Source organism: Cydia pomonella, chromosome 22, assembly GCF_033807575.1.
Source record: "Cydia pomonella isolate Wapato2018A chromosome 22, ilCydPomo1, whole genome shotgun sequence".
In the NCBI taxonomy this organism is placed as follows: Eukaryota; Metazoa; Arthropoda; class Insecta; order Lepidoptera; family Tortricidae; genus Cydia; species Cydia pomonella.
In genome coordinates, this window is record NC_084724.1 from 4563426 (window position 1) to 4585339 (window position 21914).

Sequence of the window (21914 nt, forward strand, 5' to 3'; positions counted from 1 at the left end):
CTGTCCGCAGTAGGCTTTGACCCATCACTCCTTCAATTGTTTGCCAGCTACCTGAAGGATCGTAAACAATTCGTTCGGCTCGGTTGCTTTGACTCCGATCTGTACCCAACAAGATCTGGTGTTAGTCAGGGATCCTTGCTAGGTCCCTTTCTCTTCACTATTATGGTGAATGATCTTTCGACCTGTCTGGTTTCCGGTAAACTTCTATTATATGCCGATGACATAAAAGTCATGGTAGATATCAAAACCCCGTCAGATTGCCAGGACATGCAGCATAACTTGGATGCGATATATCGATGGAGCGTTAAAAACCGCATTTCCCTTAATGTGGCCAAGTGCCATGTCATGAGTTTCACCCGGGCTAGGCTGGGCATACTCTCGAACTACCTCATCGATTGCAAGTCTATATCCCGCACTCATTCTATGAAGGACCTGGGGGTGCTCTTTGATCCTGGTCTTACATTTCATGACCATATACGCTCTCTGGTTGCAGAAGGGTTTAAACGCTTGGGGTTTGTTACACGTAACTGCAAGGACTTTAAGCATGTTGGTGTCTTCAAAGTTTTATACTCTGCTCTGGTACGATCCAAACTGGAAGCAAGCTCGTGCGTATGGAGCCCATACGAGACGACCTACATGCTTATGCTTGAGAAGCTTCAAAAATGTTTTCTGCGTACTCTCTTCAAGAAAATGTACGGGTACTATCCGTTCATGTATCCGACGGCTTACTTGCAGGGTGCGCTAGGATACAATGCACTAGCGACGCGCAGACTGTTCGACCAGCTGGTAACAGTGCTTCGTATCCTGCGCGGTCGTCTGGACTGTCCTGAGTTAGTTGGCGAGGCATGTCGACTATTTGTCCCAGACGGGCGTGCCCGGTTTCGTGCTGACCGCCTGCGCCTCTTCGCGGTCCCTCCCGCCCGCACGGTCTCGCGGCGCAACTCGCCCGTTTGTCGAGCGTTGCACACGCTCAATAAGCTCGCTGCTGTGCAACACTCCTGCGATTTGTTTGCGGACGGCTGGACGGTTATTGAGAAAGATTGTTTAAAAATATGCGAGTTACTGACCTGATTTAATTATTTAAATGTTTAATGTATTTTATGACATGACGTGTAGCTTATTTTTATTAGTATTTTTTAACATATATAATTATAATGACCTTAATTATAAGAAATGTAATGTCTTAGGCTAGCCCTGTATTGTTACATTTTGTGGTTACTTGAATAAATCAAAAAAAAAAAAATCAAATCAAATAACCTAGTTATAGTAATCAAGTAATCTCACGATGTATCTTTTCCGTTATTACCATATTAGTAATTATTGTGATGAGAATAAGGTTAGATAATTTAAGTAAATAATTAAAAAGATTGTCATTAATTATCAGTTTGTTTAATTTGTTAACTTGTTTTTTGATAACATACAAAATTAATACTGTACGATCTATTTACTTAACTTACTTTCTAATCTTAATAAAAATTGTTTTATATTCTCTATGTCTAGCGACATTTGGTCCATTTTAACATTAAGCTCATTTATACACGTTTGTGCATTTTCATGTTCAACTAGTTGGTCTTTAACGTTTACGACATCGTCATCTAGATTTTTCAAATGCTTATTTATTTCCTCAAATCTTTGTCTCACTTTTCCCGGCCTATCTTCAATGGCTATAATATTCTTCTTTTCATTCTTCATAAGAACTTCATGCATTTCGTCCATTTTCTGTCTAAATTGTTTAAAATCCATCTCGACTTCCATCATTTTCTTTTGAGCTTGAGCTTTGTCTAAAATGGCGTCTCTTAGCTTTGAGGGTATTACTTTATCGTGCCTCCATCTTGGTTTTCCTGGACACAGACAAATTGTTCCTAAAACCCTTCTTCTATTCTTGATATGGTTATTCATCCTTCTTGGTAATACTGTTTGAAAGAACCTATTGTAGACTAATACATCTAACGTGCCTAGAAACTCTACTTGTTTTGCAAGTCTACTTATGTTCCCTAAGATTTCCAAGTCATTAATATCATTGACCGCAACACCAACCATCAAATTCATAAGAACTATTGCCGCTAGAATTAAGAATAAAACAAACATGAATCTAACTACGGATATTGATGTTGAGAGGGTTTTGGCGTGTTCGTCGTCGAAGAGGGCCTCATATTCAAATTCTGATGTCATCATGACCAAGGTCTTGACCAGCGCTGACCAGGGGCCGTCGAAGGGTTCCGTGGAGCGGAACTGGATCATGAAGCTTAATGAGAAACCGATAACTAGGAATCCAAAGGTAAGAAGAATCTGTAATTTAAAATATCACATTAGATACTTGAAACGGAGGCTCTAAAAGATTTTAACACTTCTACTAAATTCTCTCAGTCAGTATTGACATTGCGTTGTCTATCATGAAGACTAATGAATGCATGCTATTTATTATGTAATATAAATTTCAATCTTAATTTGGGCTGTCTAAACTTTCACATATAATATATTAGTACCTGGGCGACCGAGCTTTGCTCGGTTATAACTATTTATTGTAATATGGTGGTCTATAGGTGATAATCTTAACTACATTTTTTTACTAAATTAAACTTGTCTAAAACAATAAAAATTAAAAAATTATAATATATAAAAATTAAGTTAGTCACCGGGCGAGATTCGAACCCGTAACACTCGTTTAGCAGTCCGCGTCTTAACCCGCTGGACCAGACGGACAGTGGCCGGCAACACGAAATTAGCGACTATATTCTGCGTCGAAAGAAAAACGCATGAAAACTCGAAAACACGCGTTTTCCCAAACATAAGACTAATCTAGATAGATTGTATACCCCCAAAAACCCCCATATACCAAATTTCAGCGAGATCGTTAGAGCCGTTTCCGAGATCACAGAAATATATATATTTATATATATACAAGAATTGCTCGTTTAAAGGTATAAGATATAGGACAGCCACTTCTGTGAGCTACGGATAGCTTATAGGTACCTACCTAAAACTAAAGTTACTAACCGGAACACAAAACTTATCATAACTAGGTCCACATCATTTTCTAACCATAAAACTACAATCAACAAACCTTCACAATATTAGACGCGACTTTCCCAAACATGAGCACATAGTACCCCCAGTTAGGAAACCTAGACAGCAGAAACATCATCTCCAACCATGCCAGCAGCAACGCCACCGTGGACACATGCCGTGGCCAATCACTTTCCATCCAGGAGGAGATGGTGATGGCTGCAGGAAGGAGGGTTGCCAGGCCGATGGAGCCAAACTTCACCCAAGTTTCTAGTTGGAGGAAGTAGCGGCTGCTTTTCACATTCATATATAGGAGCTCCTGTAATAGAAAGGATTTTGTAATCATCGATATATAAATAGAAGTCAGACCAAGACAAGTCTGCATAAATTATGATAGCACATTCATTTTAAACGTCGAAACTTCTATTAAATTATGACGTATGAATAATACTTGCACTACGTGTGCTATCAAAATCGTTGCAGACTTATCTTGGTCTTACTCTATCTAAGTACTAGCGCCGACAGCGCGTGGGAATAATGTAATGTTTTACAGGACAACCTTCGAGCAACTGCCGAAGCCCATGCCCAACTGGCCATAGCGCATACAACTAAGTCCAAAGTAAAACATTGAATTTATAAGGAATTTTCGTATACTCAACAGATTAACAAATAAAATGGACGTGTAAATCAACATGATACAAGAGGGTTTTGATAAGCATTCTTACCTGAATCAATACGAGACAAACTGCAGCGTATACGACGTACCCCCAGATGTGCGGGCTAAGCCAATCAGGGGCTTCCTTGTCCGTGTCCTTGTACCAGAACACAGACACCACAAACGTAGATAAAGAGAAGACGAAAAATGCATAGAACGCTATAATAGTGTAAAAAAATGGAAGCAAAACTTTCCATTTCAAAAAGAGGAAACTCTCAACTAATGGATGTACGAGTAACCTTCTCTGTCCATATCTATTTCCAGTCTTTAGCAGCGCTTCAATCACTTTCATCTGTTCCATTTCGCAGACATTAGGAATGAGAACAGCGAAATCAACTCTAACAACACTGTCATTATCCTGCAAGTTCTGTGTGTTGGAAGTTATGTAAGTGTCTAAAACTTCTTCCAAGTATTCAGTTGGCTTGGATAGATTGTTCAGAAGCATATCAATCGCTGTTCTTCTGAATTTCTTAGGGCCGTCAGTGTAACCGGCCAGATTAGCGCCATCTTTTAGCAACAAAGCTATAACTTCGCGGCTGCTGTGGTGCGCAGCTGTATGTAAAGGGAACCAGCCCATGCTGTTAACTTCATGTATTGTCGTCTTATCCATAGCCAGTATAACTTTAGCGACTTCTGAGTAGTTCTTGGCAGCAGCAATATGGAGAGGAGTGGAAGATTTATGAGGGCTACAAGTAGTTCTCAGCCTAATATCAGCATTTTTCTCAAGAAGAAACTTGACGCACTCATAATGGTTGCCAGACACCGCGAAATGTATTGGTCCCATGCCTCTCCTGTCAGCTGCCGTTAGGACGTTCAACATTTGATAGCTCCGATCATATTCTAGAAGGCATTTGAGTATTTCCAAATGCCCGTGGTCTGCAGCGACGTGAAGAACATTAATGTCTCCTGGTAGGGTTTTGTCAATGGCAGCGCCATCTTTGAGCAACGCTCGGACGCAGGCTACGTGCCCATTGGTGATGGCTTTAAATAGAGGAGTCTCTCCTTCGTCGTTCTGGCAGTCGATGAACTTGCTCTGTTTGGCGAGGCTGAGGATCTCGCTGAGGACTTCGATGTTGCCGATTGCTGCTGCTGAATGGATTGGAGTCTCTCCATCATTGGCCTGAAATAAATAGTACCACCAAAGTGTTGAGTCCACCACCAGTCTGTAGTTCTGTTTTAAAGGTTAAGTATATGTATTTGCCTAATGAAGATTCATAAAATTTCTGATAAATGTACATATAATATTAAAGGTTAAGAGCAAAAAATGAGAACAGAAAATAGTTAATATGTGCAACAAGAAAACAAAGTTAGTTTTTGCTGTGGTGCTTATTTTGAGGGCCGAGAAAGCGGAAGATTTTATTAATAACTCTCTACGCTCGCGATTCTAAATTAGAATATCGAGGGAATCTAAAGCGCGAAATGTAAAAAAACTTGGGTCTGGTGTGGCACATATAACTTTTCACCTCAGCAATAAGAACATATATTAAAAAAAAGAAAAAAAAAGGTCATCATTCACTCATTGACCCATACATCCATTCACCCAAACACCCATTCACAAAAGTACTTTTCTGCCCTCCGGGCGGAAAGCGTCAACTTTGCTCCCGCTGCGCTAAACGAAGTTGCCGCTTTCCGCCTCGGTCGAGGTGTAATAATGAAAATAGTATGCGCACCGCGGGAAGAAACGTAGGATATTCCATCCCGCGTGTTTGCCACCCTCGCCTTCGGCTCAGGACACAATTTTACACGCGGCACGCAATTTCCTACTTTTCCTCCCTTGGGACACAAATAACTATTGTCTCACTCACTGTTTTTAAGCCTCAAAGCAACCTTGTTCCAGCTGCTTAGGTGAAAAAAAAGTCAAGGTGGAATTGGTTCCTTGTAGGTTTGCCAAAGTAGAAGTTCTTACCCTGAGAGTCACATCGGCTCCAGCCTCTAATGCCACGCACACTCCCGGCACCCACTCTGCTTCAATAGCAGCTTGGAGCACCGTATGTCCTTCTCCATCCTTCACGTCAACTACAGCAGATAGAGGGTCTGCGTGCTTATAGTCGTAGTTGGCTAATACCTGTTAAAATATTAGTTATATAAACCACCGGCCTTTTAAGATACCGCCATAAATAACGTATTTTCGTAAAGTAGAAAGATGTTAAACATGTGTAAGTATGTAAGACTTCCTTACGATCCGGCCACGAGTGCCACGACATCGGGCAGCGGCAGCGGCGAGTGGCGGCCATAGGTGGGAACAAAAGATCGAGTCGCCGTTTTTCGCTCCCAACTACATGTGTAGTGAACAATCCTTTGCCATCGTATTTTCTCTGAAACGTTCCTATTTGTCATTGTACTTCAGTCAACCACAGTACTTTGTTAACTGAGACTGACTGAAATAGCTTAACACAACGTGCGTTTCCGTGGAAATACGATGATAAAGGATTTTTCTTCGTGCGTTTACTTTTTAAAGGATTATTCACTACGTCTGTACTGCCACCGCTGTCCGCTGCTGTCACCGCACGAAGTCATGGCCAGGCCGTTAAAGTTAAGAAAGAGGACGTCATCTCTTCTTCAAGTACAGCTTGTGAACACAAATATAAAAACCGCTATATAAAAACTCCATTATCATATCAGCGTCGAAGGTTTACCACAGAGCTTACGCCTTCCCCAATGTTATGGACAATATATTTATGATGCATTCTGTTTGCTACACCGGCTACCGAAGCGTCTACCTCTTATTTAATCTTTAATCCCACTCTGGGACTGCTTCATAACTAATAGTAAAAAACAATGATTCACTTGTAAAGCTATTTCTTGTTCTTTCTTTACGCATAAATGCAGTGGGATAAGACCAGAACTACTGGGACAGAACACTTCCCAGCTTCCGGCTGCTGTCCAGCAAGACAGCCATGTAGAAGGGGTATCGCGCGGTTCACTCTTAATATGTCTATCTCATTCTGCGCTACAATGAAAACTCACCTGTAAAGCTATTTCTTGCTCTTTCTTTACGCATAAATGGAGTGGGGTGAGACCGGAGCTGTTGAGACAAGACACTTCTGCCCCAGCCTCCAGCAGTAGCTCTATAGCTTCCTTGCTATCCAACATGACTGCCGTATGAAGTGGGGTGTTTACGTTGGTTACCCCCTTCTCCCTGCGCATCGTGTAGAACTGGCCTTTTGCTTTCAGGAGCATTTTTAGGACGTCGACGAAGCTGGAATGTGAGATATGGAGATTTTTGTAAATAAGTTGGTATGAAGAAATCGATAATGTCAGTTTATGCTCTAATTTTTCAAAAGAAAATAAAACTAGATTAAAATTATTTTAAGGGTCTTTTTCTTTTAGAAAGTTTTCCTAAGAGATTGCAACTGCTTTCGTAATAACTATTAATTTAAAAAATTACGCTACATTTCACGCTATATTATGCCAAAAATGCCTTACATCATTTTGGAAACGAGCTAATACTCTTCAAACTGCTGAATCTATATATTCTATCAAACCTAGCTAAGAACCGTCGCAAGAAATCTCGATTCTTAAGTCGTGTGGTGATGTAGTCGATCTATTTCTCCTTAATATCCTGGGTCCTTAATAACAATCGTTGACATAAAACACCAATACAATTATTTTCAAGCATTATTTAAGTTTCTATTAGCCTAGAAACCTAGGTTTAATAATACGCCGAGCCGGCAACTTCAAACGGCGTGCAGCGCATGACGTCTTTTATGTTATAGTAGACGCAACGACTGGGGTCGTAAAACTTCTCAGTCACGCTCGCGTGGTCGAAGGTAGGGTGAGAGAGATGGTGATATGACCCTGGTCGTCAGTTTGGTTTGCGTCTACGATAGGGACGACGCGTGCGCGAGCTGAAAATGATGTGTCCAGGTTTGAAGAAGTACTCACTGCTCTTCCTTAATCTCTTTATCAAAATACAATGCCGAGCCGGCAACGTCGAGTGGCGTGCGGCCCATGACATCACAAATGTTGGGATCAGCGCCCGCGGCGAGCAGCAGGCGCGTGCAGTGACGCCGCCCGCACGAGCTCGCAACGTGGAGAGGCGTCCATCCTGGTTGAAAGAGGGGGAGCTGTGGATGCGTTTAAATTCGAGTTAATAACAGCTTGTGCCACGCTTGTCTTGGAGCCATTCATGGTAGCTATTGACCAGTTAGCGGAACTTGTAGGTACCTATAAATAAATAGTTTTACCTACAATAACTCAGAACTAGCCTCACAATAAAGTAGGTATATGTCCATGAAATGCCACCTGACCATCTAGCATGAGTTCCATTCTCGCGCGCGAGCCCATGCATACTTGAAGTCGTGCAGGATGTATGGAGTCGCGAACGAGAACGCAAGAGCCGGTCTGATGGCATCGGCTTTTATTGGAAGGAGTTTGCAAGCCGGAGATTTGGACCGGCGAACTGAATACACATACATATTTCAGCGGCAAGCTCTGATTGTTAGAAGTCAGAGATGCATAGATACTCTAAAATATGAATAAGCTAAATTTCGCAGCTGGCAGTTGGATGCAAATGCAAATAGCCATGCATACCTAAATTTAAATATCTTTATCTAAGACAGTTCCTGTAATAAAGGCCAACACACTAAGCATAACGAACCGATCCTCTGATGTCCTTGCATTCATGGTCAATATTGTCCTTCCAGTTCTTGGGCACCAGGATATGCACCTCCTCCAGGTCGCAGCGCACATTCACCAACTGTTTTGTGACTTGGCCGAGTTTCTTCACGTCTTCCTCCGTGCCTGAGGACATGTCGCTTTCCACGCGAACTTGCATGTCTGGAAAATCACATGGGAATAAAATGAGATGGGAGTTTAATTATTCGCCGCATTTTGTTCATAACTATGAGATTTAAAATTTGAAAAACCCCAACGCTATATGCCAAAACATAAATTTTATGCCAGAAATTCTTAATTACTCGTACATCATTTTGGAAAAGAGATACTCTTCAAGCAGCTGGATCGATTTCTTTTAAACATAGGAACTACCGCAAGGAAACTTGTTTTTACGTAAAAAAACGCATCGAAATCGGCCCACCGTTGGAGAGCTACGATGCCACAGACAGACAGACATTGGCGTCAAACATATAACAAATCGAGGGGCTTTATGCATCGGGGGTTAAAAAAAAACCAAAAATAAAGCTTGCAGTTTTTTCTGCTATGAATATACATTAGAGAGAAATTAAACCTTTTTCATATTAAATCAAATCACGGACAGAAAAATAAACAGTCGGATTCTCAATAATTCTGTCAGAATTGACAAGTGCTTGAATAATTTTATAGCGTTTTTATACTTCTTTGTGTTTTAAACAAGCGGAAAGCAAGAGCTATGGAAATTGCTCAAAATTATATGGTAAGTAAAGAAAAAGTCTATAAGCTAGGTATTCTAATATTTTCAAAGACAGCTAAATTGCTCCGAACAATGAAGTTCTTCAGAAAGACGCTGTAAGGTTTCTCTTCTGAGGTTTTCACGAGGAAATTTAATTTTGTATAAGAAACGTTGGTTTGCCCGCAGAATAAGCGTCTCTTGCGTGTGTGCAAACGCACTACTCTGCTCTAAAGTCACTACTCCACTTACAGAAGGTCGGTAGAGGAAAAGAAGCAAAGCTCTTCCTTTCTGACTGTGTGTGAGTGAAGTACGTATTCAAATACGAGATTCCGATAAAAATTTCACGCGGGGAAGGTACCAAAGCACAGAGGGTTCACTCGTCTTAGCCCTAACAAGTATAAAAGCTGTAACAGACAGGCTTACCAGATCGCGACCTGGGTCCGATTCGAGGCCTGGCCGCGTAGCCAACGTTACAATCGTTAACGCTCCGTAGCGTATCGTAGTCATCTCTCTCTATCGCTCTTCCATATTAGTGCGGCTGTGACGGTTGCGTTTCGTTCGCCACGGAGCGTGAACGATATGCACGTTGGCTACGCGGGCTGTTCGATCGAATGGAACGTGGTCCGCCGTAGATATAAGTGAGAGCGAGAAAGAGATATGCTAATTTTACCAAGGTCGCGGTACGCGGTAAGCTTTAAGGTACCAACCTACCAACGTAAGTTAGTAAGGTAAAAGTGCGAGAATCCACGCCTGGTTAGACTTAAGTACCTAAATGTAATATGCTTGCAGGGCTCTCATGCAACTGAGACCATGATCAGGATCAATGAAAACGCAAACGTAGTTGGAACCATCATTGTAAATTGCGAAGGTAATTAAATAAAATCATAACCAGACGCCGGAATAATCGAGACATTTTTGAACTGTCGTAGCGACATCATTTATCGACTTCCGTTATACATATATCGATAAAATGTAGAACACAATATATTAAACAGTTGGTATAGTTACCAATAACTAATATCCATATATTTGACTTTTTTTTATACTACGTCGGTGGCAAACAAGCATACGGCCCGCCTGATGGTAAGCAGTCTCCGTAGCCTATGTACGCCTGCAACTCCAGAGGATTTACATGCGCGTTGCCGACCCTAAACTCGCCCCCCCCTCGTTGAGCTCTGGCAACCTTACTCACCGGCAGGAACACAACACTATGAGTAGGGTCTAGTGTTATTTGGCTGCTGTTTTCTGTAAGGTGGAGGTACTTCCCCAGTTGGGCTCTGCTCTAGATCTGGAATGACATCCACTGGCTGTGCCCTACCACACAAAGCGAGATAACATTCACAATGCTCATACCTCTCTTATGGACGTAGTTTAAGGACGTACCCGGGTCCAAACTGACTGTAAAATATGAAAAAAATATGTCTACCTATCTATTTCTTTTACATTGAAACAAATGGAACAGTTGTTAGAGTCAAACCAAGATAAGTTGGCAGCGATTTTGATAGCCCAGACGGTTCACGGGTTATTTTAAACGTCAAACGTCTATGAAATTATGACGTTTACTTGACACTTAGACTGTCTGGGCTATAAAAATCGCTGCTTATCTTATCTTGTTCTGACACTAGCACTAAAAAAAAATTGATGACAAAATTGAAATTTTTTCAATTTCTATTTTAATGTAAAATTATTAAGGTTTTATTATATTCACAATAAGACGGCCTGTCGTTTAGTAATTATTTGAATCCTCGTCTGTTACAACTTTTAGTCGTCAACTTCGCTGTTTTAATCTTTTCATTTAATCAGGGTTCCCAGAGACCACGACACTGGACAGCTTGACGGCGGCCACCTACTCCACGCACATGCGGAGTCTATCGAGCTACGCGCAGAACGCCATCAAGGAAGTAGTAAGTCTATTATAACAGTGTGATTTAAAAAAAAAAAAACACCATTTCAAATAAAAATTGGCTCATCTAGAGTCCACACGTACAGTCACGTCTGCAAATATCAATACGGACAAAGTGACAAAAATAGTATACACGACCCAATTGCCCATATATTAAGGTAGTGTATACATTTTTTGACACTTTATCCGTATCGATATTTTCAAAAGTGACTGTACACAATTTCATAGTGGAATCTGCGAGCCATGTCCATGTCTTTCAATTTCATTTTGCGTCCACGCCACCTGATCAAATTAGGCGAAAAAATGGTCCAGTCTGGACTGGCATTTAAACCATATTTTGCTAGGCTACGGTCAAGGGCAGGGCTTTGTTTGAATCCATAATGTTATTACTTATTAGGCAGTTTTATCATAAGATCATAACCGTCACTTGTTTCCAAATATCCTTTCCATCGTTATCATGTATTCCAGGACGTGCTGGACGATCTAGTGGTCCTGAGAATGGTCTCCAAGAAGTCGGAGGCGGTCGTAGTGCCCGACGACGAGTTCCACATTATCGTCGTCATGAGGAAATCATAACAAGCGTCCCTTAGGAGCCAAGGTGCCAATTCAAAATAAACCTTGAAGTTTAAATTTAAAATTGAAGTGCTAGCTAGTGAAAGCTTCTTAGCCACTTTCATTTCAATAACTCTGGCTTACTAGTTGGTATAGAAAGCTTAGGGTTTTTTTCATCTCTGCATTTTAGCTAAATAAAACTAATTATATTATATGATATTCTCGACGTTATTTAAGCATGTTTGGCCTTGGTCTCTAATTAACACCGGCAATAGGGTGACCTTGGTATCTAAGTAATTTTAACGCCAGGCAAAGCTCATAGCTCGACATGGATTGAAATATTCAATGTATGATGCATTAGGATTTACTGCTACCTAAGTCATTTCAGACCATCGACGTCTTTAAAAAATGTAACGTAGAAGCACGAAAACCATACCTAACCATGCTTTCGTTTATATGCAGATATTTTTGGCCAACCTTATACATAGATAGACTGTGTTATGAAACTGCGCCGCTCTCCTGAATAAATTCGAACTGTATACAATTCCTGCAAAATCGAGCTCAAGTCTATAAAATCTAGCATGATAGAAACCTGCCTTGAATTCCCAGCACAGACAGCAAGTGCAAGGGCATGCAGCTCAGTTTGTCCAAGCGGTTCGTCACACAGTAACAGCGCCATGGCATCACCTTCTGATTCAAAGACACATTCGGAATTTTACCACGTAATTTTGGAACTTTTCCGACCCCTTTATAACATTACTTCGCATCTCTTGCGAACCAAATAGGTTATGTGGATCTATAAACCTCTCTGCCTTCGGTACTACAGATATTTTTGGTCTATATGCAGGTTCAGCTGTTATAATTGCGCCGTTCTCTTAAATAAGGTTGAGCACTTCTTTGGAGCTAGAGCTTAACCATTAAAAACCTGCAAAATCCTGTTCAATTCTATAGAAACGTACCTTCAGGGAAGTCTAGCATGATGGCGACCTGCCTGGAGTTCCCAGCATAGGCAGCTAAGTGCAGCGGCGTTCGGCCCAGTTTGTCCAAGCGGTGTTTCTCGGCACCATGTAGCAGAAGCAGCGCCATTGCATCGCCGCCTGATAAAGCTGCCATGTGGCAGGCTGACACGTTCCCGAGACGACATGTCGCGTTGGGGTTAGCGCCGTTTTGAAGCAGCCTGGAAATAGTTTATAAATATTAATAATAACTGATACCATCAATCTGACTGACAAACTGAAGACCCTGTCTCGGACCGACGAATTTGTGGAAAGTAGAGAGAGTCCAATTGAGACACTCTCCAGGCGGGTTTAGTACCTGGGGACCAAATCCACTGAGAGTTGGTCCTCCGTAAGCGCTAACGCGTAAAGTTGTCAGTGACAGAGAAGACGCCACAAATTGATCAGATCCAGCCGTCACATTGGCACCAGCAGTTCAGTGTTAACTTTGCACTTTATATGCGGTTACTTTATCTGGGACACGCTGAATGTCTCCTTCTAAAGAGTCGGAGTTGTGCTGGACACCACGGTCCAAATTTTGTTCCAGGAAATACCAACAAGCCAGTTGTTTTTTTCTCGTTCTTTCATTGCTGAAACTTTGATGTAGTGTGTTTCCTTAGAAAATAGTCAAAAGCCATTGTAGGCCGCGCGGCAAAGAAAACAAACAAGCGAAGGGAAGAGGGCACATCTCCTCAAACTTAAGATTTAGGGAACTCACCTTTCCACCTCTTCAATATCATGAGTTTCAATAGCCTCCAGCAGTTCCGTGTTAAGTCTGCGCAGACGGCGGTCGCTGCGGCGCCATTTCTTCTGGAACGAAGTGGCTGTCTCCGTCTGAGGGGTTGGAGTTGGGGTGCTGGCTTGGGATTCTGGGGCTGGCGGCGGGATGACTACAGAGAGAGCAGGACGCCTGAAAGATAAAGATAGTTAATTTTTTATGTAGGCATATTACAATGTGTTTATGAACGTCAAATAAAGCTACGCCGGCCCTAACCCTACACCTCTGACCCTGATATTAAATACGGAACCCTAAAATGGGACCGGCAAGAAATAAAGTTTCAGAACTGTTGTAGTATGTACTCGTACAAAAGTAATCGCCGAATGTTGACGAGACTAGAATTGTAAAATTATTACACCTCAAAGGTTCGTCCAGATCTAATGAAAACGCCACGATCCGTCCGTCCGTCCGTCCGTCCGTCTGTCACCAGGCTGTATCTCATGAACCGTGATAGTTAGCCAGTTAAAATTTCTACAGATTATGTATTTCTGTTGCTGTTATAACTTATAGCCGTACTAAAAACAGAATAAAATAAATATTTCTTTCTAATCTCGAGGTTCTCCAATCACCGAAGTTAAACAACGTCGGGCGGGGTCAGTACTTGGATGGGCGACCGTTTTTATAGATAATGGTACGGAACGACCTAGTCTGAACTAGGGTTGCCATCTCTAAAATTTGGAAACCAGGACAAGACGCGTGAAAACCCCGGATTTTAAAGTCCAGAACCCGGACATGTCAACAGGTTGTGCGTGTGTCGCGGGCGGCGTAAGGCTTTAAATTTTTTACCCGTACTACAAATGAAGTCCTCCCCGGGCGCCTTCTAAACTAGGACAAATCTGGGGAAACCCGGACGGATGGCAACCCTAGTCTCAACGGACCTTCACAGTACAAAGATAAAATTCTACACTAATTCTTACTTATTATTAAATTCTGGTAATTTTTTAGGGTCCCGTAGTCAACTGGGAGACGTTATAGTGTCACCACGTCCATCTCTCTGTCCGTCCATGGCTTTGTGCCCATGTAAATTGTGATTTACATACCCACAAGCATAACGGAATGGTATACGAGTCAATTATATAAATATTTCTTATTATAAATTACTTACTCTGGAGCCACCGAAATTCTCTTTCTAACTCCAACGTCCTGACCGTGGCCAGGGCTATCCTGGCTGTTACTGCCTTGTCTTGGGCTCTGGGTACCCTGGCTACCCTGGGTATTCCGGTTACCCTGCCCCGGGCTAGCAGTGTTCCGGCCCTGGCTAGTCTGGGTGTGACTGCCCTGGCTACTAGGGTTTTGGCCACTTGCATTCCCCTGGCCGGGACGGCGGGACAGAAGGGGACGAAGCTGCGTTGCATCCTTGTCGGGGATACCTCGTTCGACGTCTGAAATTAAAAGTACCTTATGAGTTTTCGTAGATTTAAAAACCGGCCAAGTGCGAGTCGGACCCGCGCACCGAGGGTTCCGTACAAACCTGTAGGTATATAAGTAAAAGTTCACCCATCACAACAATCGAGTCATATCAATTACTAAAAATATTTTTATTTTATGATTTAACTAAAAAATGTACGGTTTTCGCAATTTTTTGCTTTATCTGTGCTATAAGACGTTGCTTCGTACCAAATTTCAAGATTGTGAGTTCACGGGAAGTACCCTGTAGGTTTTGATTACTTTGCGAGTGTCCAAAATTTGCGGAAATTTGCGGCCTAAACGGCTGTATCTTTTGATTGCGTTGGCTTAGAAGTTTTATTTTTTCACAGCTTCAAGGGACAGTAGATGAGTATTTGATATAAATTCCAGCTTGATACCTCCAAGCGTTCCTGAGCAAAAGGGTCTTGACAGACAGACAGACGGACGGACGGACAACAAAGTGATCCTATAAGGGTTCCGTTTTTTCCTTTCGAGGTACGGAACCCTAAAAATAAAATTGCAAAATCCTCAATGAGATTACTTCGAATCTACTAATGACGCCAGCATAGATTTTACCTGTCAGTTCTACAAATAGTGTAGTTGTTTTTTTTTTTAATTTTATGGATGATTCATTTGAAGACACGTCACAGCTCCCGAAAGTGGCAATATTAGAATGGTTTTAATTTAATCTTTAGAATTAACTTTTAGAAGTTTAAGAATCGTAATAGTAATCAAAAACAAAAAATGCATCATCGTAAAATTACCTGTCGAAAATAATGAAGAAAACACACCTTTAGTGCACATTTTATTGACAAACACACTGTCTACTTTAATTAATTAAGGAAATATAAACAAAACTCCCAAATACACGAAACTCCATCACTTCACAATAACAATAAAATCATTCACATGATAAAACTTTAGTTATTTTAATAACAATTTACCTGGACATTTAAAATTGACACAAACATCTATAATTTATTTACCAATTTGCACTAACTATTTTGCCGGTCACTGCCACTCTATAACACTTCTAAAAACAATCTTGACACGTAAATCATAAAGTTCATTTCAATATAAACTATTTGTGAGGTTAGATCCTCATTTACTCCAATATTTTAACGTCCGAACCACAACAACGTTGATAAGAAACTAAAAGACATACAAGTACTTTTAACAAACTTAATATTACCGGTGGCTAACCTAAAAACTAGCACAATCTCATAGATCATATTGACTGTTTGGTAACTCTTGGCGCCTCTCTCAGACGCAATGATAAGTTTGTATTATTATGTATACAGTACAGTCATTTCTCAAGCCATCGTTCGACACTCATCTTAGCCAAGGTTAAGCTTGCTATGGAAAACCAAACAATAGTGAAATGATTATAGACAGTATTTAAACACTAACACGTTATTCTTATCCTCTACAAATCTACAAAATAAAGCCACAACTGACAGATTTAGATTTATTTCTTTCGTAATATTAAATTACAATATAAATTGTTTTAAGCTAATCTATATCAATTTATATTATGATCGTCAACTATTTATAAATTTCCACATAGCTTGGATACTCGTCAACCTTAAAAAGTAAAATTGTATTGCGATGACAGCTGTCACCGTACCCAAGCTATGTACAAAGTGCTTATTCACAAAATGGAATCTTGAGCGTTGCGAACTGTTGCTTTCGTTAACTAGTGAAAGGAAAATAGTAGTTGTAAAGCATTACAAGTCTAGTCCATGTTAGTTCTATTTATTTTTTAAACTAGACTAGATGATAGAATGCAACTTCACACATTGGTTTCAAAAAATAAAGAACCCTTTATGAGAGAGTGTAAGTTTGAAAAGATTCAAAATGGGGACGTAGATATTATTTCTTAAAATTATAAGACAAAGCTTTAAATAGAAATACGCCACGCCTATCATATGCGGCGCGTCATCGTGAACCTTATCGGAATGCACGAAGGTTGACATTAGGCTATAGCAGAGCGAGTCAGTTGACGTCTTTGGCGATCATGTGTTAAAATACTGGTTAAAATGTTTATTGTGTAGTGTGTGAATTGCCATGCGATCGGATCCGTCGACCATGACAGGCACTTTTGGCACTTCGCGATCAATTATATAGGTATATCATATGACTGTGGGCAGTTCTGAATAATATGTGTAAGTATACAACGTGTTACACCAGCCACTGAAAGTGGAGTGGGTACACGTTGTATAGGTCATACTGAGCAACTTTTACTATGGGACCAACCCCGAAATCGCGAGACAATAAGTTTTTGGCAAAAAATTCATTTTTGGTACAAGTTTTTATCGCTGACTGTACTTTTCTTTCAATAGGCAACTAATACTCATCGAGCCAATTCTAAAAACCACAAACACAATTAGGTTGCGTTGTTTTATCACAGAGTTCCTATGGCCACCTCCTGTCTCCATCATCAGATCAGCTCGATGGTACCATAATATTGCATTGTCACCCGACTTACATATGTATGCAAATTTTCAGCTCAATCGGAAACCGGAAAGTGGATCAAATTTAACTTGCAAGATTTGATTACAGACAAACGGGACAACAACAAAATTAAATCTCTCATACTCGTACATTTTGGCTGGCTGATGTTGGTATCTTGTATGGGTAATTTTTTTTTATCGCTATTGTGGGGTTGGTCTCATAGTAAAAGTGGCTCAGTATGACCTATATAACATATACCCACCCCACTTTCAGTGACTGGTGTAACAGGTATAAAAGAGCATTATGGTTCCTCTACACGATGGGCCTTCATTCTGGCCCACTAAGATGGTGATAGGTAAAAAAAAATAACAAAAAAATATATATTAATAAAATATTTTTCACGTCAGCAGCTGGAACAAGGGTAATTTGCTGCTTAAAAACAGTGAGCAAAACCGCATTTTGCTCACCGAGTGAGACAAAATAACACTGAAGTGACCTTTAGATTCGAATGTCATTTCAACGTGCGGGGCCTAATACAAGTTCGAAATATTTGGATTCTATTGTCTTTATCCCTTTCACGTCATTAGCAAAAAGAAAGAGACAAAAAAGTGCATACGTAATTCAACGGTATATTGACGGTTTATAATAGACCCCCGAAATTAGTCAGACCGCATCGTTCCAAAACACCCTACGAGTCTTCATTCGTAATAATTAATTAATGAAATAAAAGTTTTAAATTTAATAAAAACACCATATTTTACGTATTTTATTATACAATCAAAACAATGAACTTATACAAATTTACGCAATTGTTACGCAGTAAATAATTCTACTTAACTACTTTTAACGATCTTTACTATAGTTGACAAATTGTAGTATCCGCAATTCGGACCGGATCTTACGAAGTTTTTTTTTTTACAAAAAAAAAGTTGTCGATTGAAGTGTCAATTGATGTTCGTTAATTCATTATTTTCGTATTATTTTATTGAAATTTCTTTCGTTTTGTTTTATTGCGGTAATTAAAGTTAATTGTTAGAATACCTTCAGAAAATATGAGTGAAATAGTGATCCGTCCGTCTGGATTACATTTTTTCAGGTTGTATTTTTTAATGGCTGACTGACGTGAAAAATTTTGTGTACTACACGAGATCAAAGTTATTTACATCTCGTGCGCTTTGGAGTCCCTTACTACGCTCAAGATTCTAAATTAGATTCACTCGCTACGCTCGTGAATCTATTATAGAATCTTTCGCTTGCACGGGACTCAAAACAAGCACTCGAAGAAATATCAAACTTTGCTCTCTTGTTGTACAAATAACTATAAGTATATTAACTGACTTTTGATGACCGGTCTGGCCTAGTGGGTAGTGACCCTGCCTATGAAGCCGATGGTCCCGGGTTCAAATCCTGGTAAGGGCATTTATTCGTGTGATGAGCATGGATATTTGTTCCTGAGTCATGGGTGTTTTTTATGTATTTAAGTATTTATAAATATTTATATATTATATATATCGTTGTCTAAGTACCCTCAACACAAGCCTTATTGAGCTTACTGTGGGACTTAGTCAATTTGTGTAATAATGTCGTATAATATTTATTTATTTATTAACTGTTGATAAGGTCATGGTTGTCCTTAAAGAGTGCAAGATAACGAAGTAATGAAAGTAACTTCAATTGTATAAGGGCGCCTTTTTGACGACGGACAAAAAAAGGCAGTTATTTCAGTAAAAACCGTACCTGGTAATAAAATTACTGTGAAATTAAATGACAGCTTGAAACTGACAGCTTATTTGATAGGAAAAAAGTTGCCATATAAATAATAATAAAAAAATAGCTTATGACATGACTCGCTGGTCAAACTATTACGCGCCATTTGCATCATCCCACTAACCCGAGGTTATAGATCGTGTCATTTACGAATATGCTTGACTTGACTCGTAACCTCATGTTATTACAGGTTAGATTTGACAAATCCGCGCGGCATCGTGGATGACACGAACTTTAGCCGGTTAAACCTGGAGTTACCATGGTTACCACTAATAATTAGAGTATAGCTTTATTCAATTTAACCTACCTCTTATATGCGGCATTTCAATCCCACATAATTGCACCACTCAATTTGTTTATTTTGTTCTTATATTTATATTCAATGCGTCCATCAAAACCGAGAACTCCAACTGCTACGTGATTGATTTCTTATCGTCATTCGACAATTTCGGTCAGCCTTATGAATATTTGAACGCGGCCTTAAGAACGACTAGACCGATCACAGCTAACGAACATTTTTATTGTAGTTTTTATTACAGGGTTTTATAAATAATAAATAAATATTATATGACATATTACACAAAATTTATTAACCCCACGGTAAGCGCAAGAAGGCTTGTGTTTTGGGTACTCAGACAATGATATATATACATAAATACTTAAATACATAGAAAACAACAATTACTCAAGTTTTTTTTAAAGGGCATTTCTCAGAGGTGGCGTTTTTACGTGTCCGGGGGCATAAACACGTGAGTTTGTTGCCTATAAAATCTGAATTAAATCATGCAAATCCATCAGCATCTGATACACCTGGACAACTGGTAAAACATTCCATGTAGTATATATATTATAAGAAAATAAATGTTAAGTGCTAAAATTGACGAACAGTGGGTATGTCCCGCACCCAGATTTGTTGAAACAAAAAATCATAACTTAAGACTGGAATTTTATTTTAATTTTTAAAGTTGGTTCACGTATTCTACATAAGCCTATCATTTATATTATTAGACTCAAAATAATTTACGCATTAATATTACAAAATAAACCCAATTATTCGACTTGTCCCGCGGCAACACGTGATTTCACTGGAATTTATAAACCTTGTCGGCATTTCACAAAGGAATATACCAGGAACGCCACGCTGCGTGCGCAGGTAGCTTCAGTCGCGCCACGTTTTTCAAAACACTGAAATCAAACTTCAGTGTTTTGAAAAACTCAAATATCTCGCGAACCTTTACGTCTATAAGGAGGCCTTCACTGCCAATATTTTTTAAATTTAAGCCTAATTGTTAATTTTAACATCACATGTCTATAAAGTAAAAAAAAAAATCGACTCCGAAGTCAGGCACCGAACGTCACCTCTGAGAAATGCCCTAAAGCGAAATCTATAATATATTATGCTGAAGCCGACCATCGACATCAAAATCAAAGTGATTTTGTTAAGATTTAGATGTTGGAAAGTAGAAACCGTTTTCTCCCGAAATAGAATTTCATAGAAAAAGTACCGTTATTTCGTTAGGATCGCAAAGCTATTCGTCCTTCTTAAGAGTCGGCAACGCTCATGTTATAGTGGAGTTTTTCGCATCCATGGACAGACCGTGTGCTTGTTTAACAAGGTCTTGTGTTATATGAGTACAGTCAAAAATTGCTTATTAGGGAAAATTTATAAATTGTTTTTCTCAGTATTCAGTTCTAGAGCTTCATAGCTCTATGATAAGACGATGCTATCAGTAGATAAGCCTGTCCTTAAGATAGCCGCGGATTGTTTATTTATCGCAGGAGCTATGACTAAGGCGACTATGTGTAATATGTCAAAATACCCAGTTTTTTCAAGATTTCAATGTTTCTAACCTCAAAATTAGTGGTAATTAATTTTTCTGCCCTCCGGGCGGAAAGCGTCAGCTTTGCTCCCGCTGCGCTAAGCGAAGTTGCTGCTTTCCGCCTCCGTAGTATCGCCGCACCGCTGGAGGAAACGTAAAACATTCCATCCCGCGTGTTTGCCACACTCGCCTTCGGCTCAGGTAACAATTTTACACGCGGCACGCAATTTCCTACTTTTCCTCCCTTGGGACACAAATAACTATTTTCTTCAGAAATGTTAGGGCTCTTATGATATCTAATAACGCAGTACGATAATATGTAAACGATACTATAATTCAGTGCATAGTTATTAGGATTTCATTTTGGAGGAAAAAAGTTACCACTAATTTTCAGGTTATAAAAATTCTAATTTGAAAAAAAAACGGAGTATAGTTTGTATTAGCAAGGTGTGAAGTCGATGGAGGTAACCGCATAAACGCACATGGAACAAATTTAAATGTTTGATTTGATAGTGCATTGTGCAACGAGGGGCAAGTGAAATTTTGCAAACGATGCACGAGAGCCGCAGACAAGAGTGCATTAAAGACTCGAGTTTGCAATATTCTTACCCCCGGAGTTACACACAATGTTTTTCATCACACTTGCAAAGAAAAAAAAAATTAAGCGAAATAAATCGTAAATACGGTGACATTTCAAACATTCGTCCGCCATATTGTCCTAACCGTCATTCACTCACGATTGAAAATTCTGTATAGTACATTACGATACAAGTGCGAAAAATAGGAAATTCGAAACGAGTGGCGATAAATTAAAACACGACCGAAGGGAGTGTTTTAAATCGACACGAGTTGCGAATTACCTATTCGCACATGTATCGTACAACGTTTTACAGTACATATGGCCCTTTAAATGTTCGACACAGTAACATAATATGCTACTTCTCGCACTAGTGCTATAAAGTAGCCCCATATGTACTGTAAAAAATATTTTAAACGGCTATTAAATTAATCAAATTAAATATTTTTTAACATGAACATTAAACATAAATAAAATTATAAACGTCAGTATTTTAAAAGTGAAACTCCATTATACCTTTAATTAATTTAATTGTGTCACTAATTCATACTTGGTTAGTATGAACTAGTGCCACAATTAAAAAAGAAGAAGATATAACTCCCTCGGGAGTT

The 21914-nt window shown here is 39.7% G+C and overlaps 2 protein-coding genes across 3 annotated transcripts; one reads left to right on the top strand and one right to left on the bottom strand.

Annotated features, from left to right (window-relative positions):
• Nucleotides 1-1373: 1373 nt before the first annotated feature.
• Nucleotides 1374-19558, bottom strand: LOC133530235 (transient receptor potential channel pyrexia-like). 2 transcript variants are annotated; one of them, XM_061868104.1, is made up of 11 exons: nucleotides 19214-19558; nucleotides 14384-14660; nucleotides 13219-13410; nucleotides 12465-12682; nucleotides 8322-8500; nucleotides 7607-7788; nucleotides 6689-6920; nucleotides 5628-5786; nucleotides 3732-4841; nucleotides 3065-3325; nucleotides 1374-2289 (listed from the first exon to the last, which is right to left on the bottom strand). In XM_061868104.1, the coding sequence occupies exons 1-11, from the start codon at nucleotides 19227-19229 to the stop codon at nucleotides 1441-1443; spliced, it is 3675 nt and encodes a 1224-aa protein (XP_061724088.1). In that variant the 5' UTR covers nucleotides 19230-19558; the 3' UTR covers nucleotides 1374-1440. The 2 variants fall into 2 exon arrangements, with proteins under 2 accessions (XP_061724088.1, XP_061724087.1); XM_061868103.1 differs by lacking the exon at nucleotides 19214-19558 and adding an exon at nucleotides 15450-17521.
• Nucleotides 8850-11673, top strand: LOC133530238 (dynein light chain roadblock-type 2-like). The gene is made up of 4 exons (XM_061868111.1): nucleotides 8850-9074; nucleotides 9840-9918; nucleotides 10854-10954; nucleotides 11422-11673. The coding sequence occupies exons 1-4, from the start codon at nucleotides 9051-9053 to the stop codon at nucleotides 11527-11529; spliced, it is 312 nt and encodes a 103-aa protein (XP_061724095.1). The 5' UTR covers nucleotides 8850-9050; the 3' UTR covers nucleotides 11530-11673.
• Nucleotides 19559-21914: the final 2356 nt, after the last annotated feature.

Excerpts from the sequence above, each read along its gene's own strand:
- LOC133530235 (XM_061868103.1), bottom strand. The coding sequence starts at position 15,489 with ATGTGCACTAAAGGTGTGTTTTCTTCATTATTTTCGACAG. Across the intron at positions 12,683-13,218 it reads GATATTGAAGAGGTGGAAAG|GCTGCTTCAAAACGGCGCTA; the intron begins GTGAGTTCCCTA and ends AACTATTTCCAG. Across the intron at positions 2,290-3,064 it reads TCGCGTCTAATATTGTGAAG|ATTCTTCTTACCTTTGGATT; the intron begins GTTTGTTGATTG and ends TTTAAATTACAG.
- LOC133530238 (XM_061868111.1), top strand. The coding sequence starts at position 9,051 with ATGGAAATTGCTCAAAATTATATG. Across the intron at positions 9,075-9,839 it reads AAATTGCTCAAAATTATATG|GGCTCTCATGCAACTGAGAC; the intron begins GTAAGTAAAGAA and ends ATATGCTTGCAG. Across the intron at positions 9,919-10,853 it reads CATCATTGTAAATTGCGAAG|GGTTCCCAGAGACCACGACA; the intron begins GTAATTAAATAA and ends TCATTTAATCAG.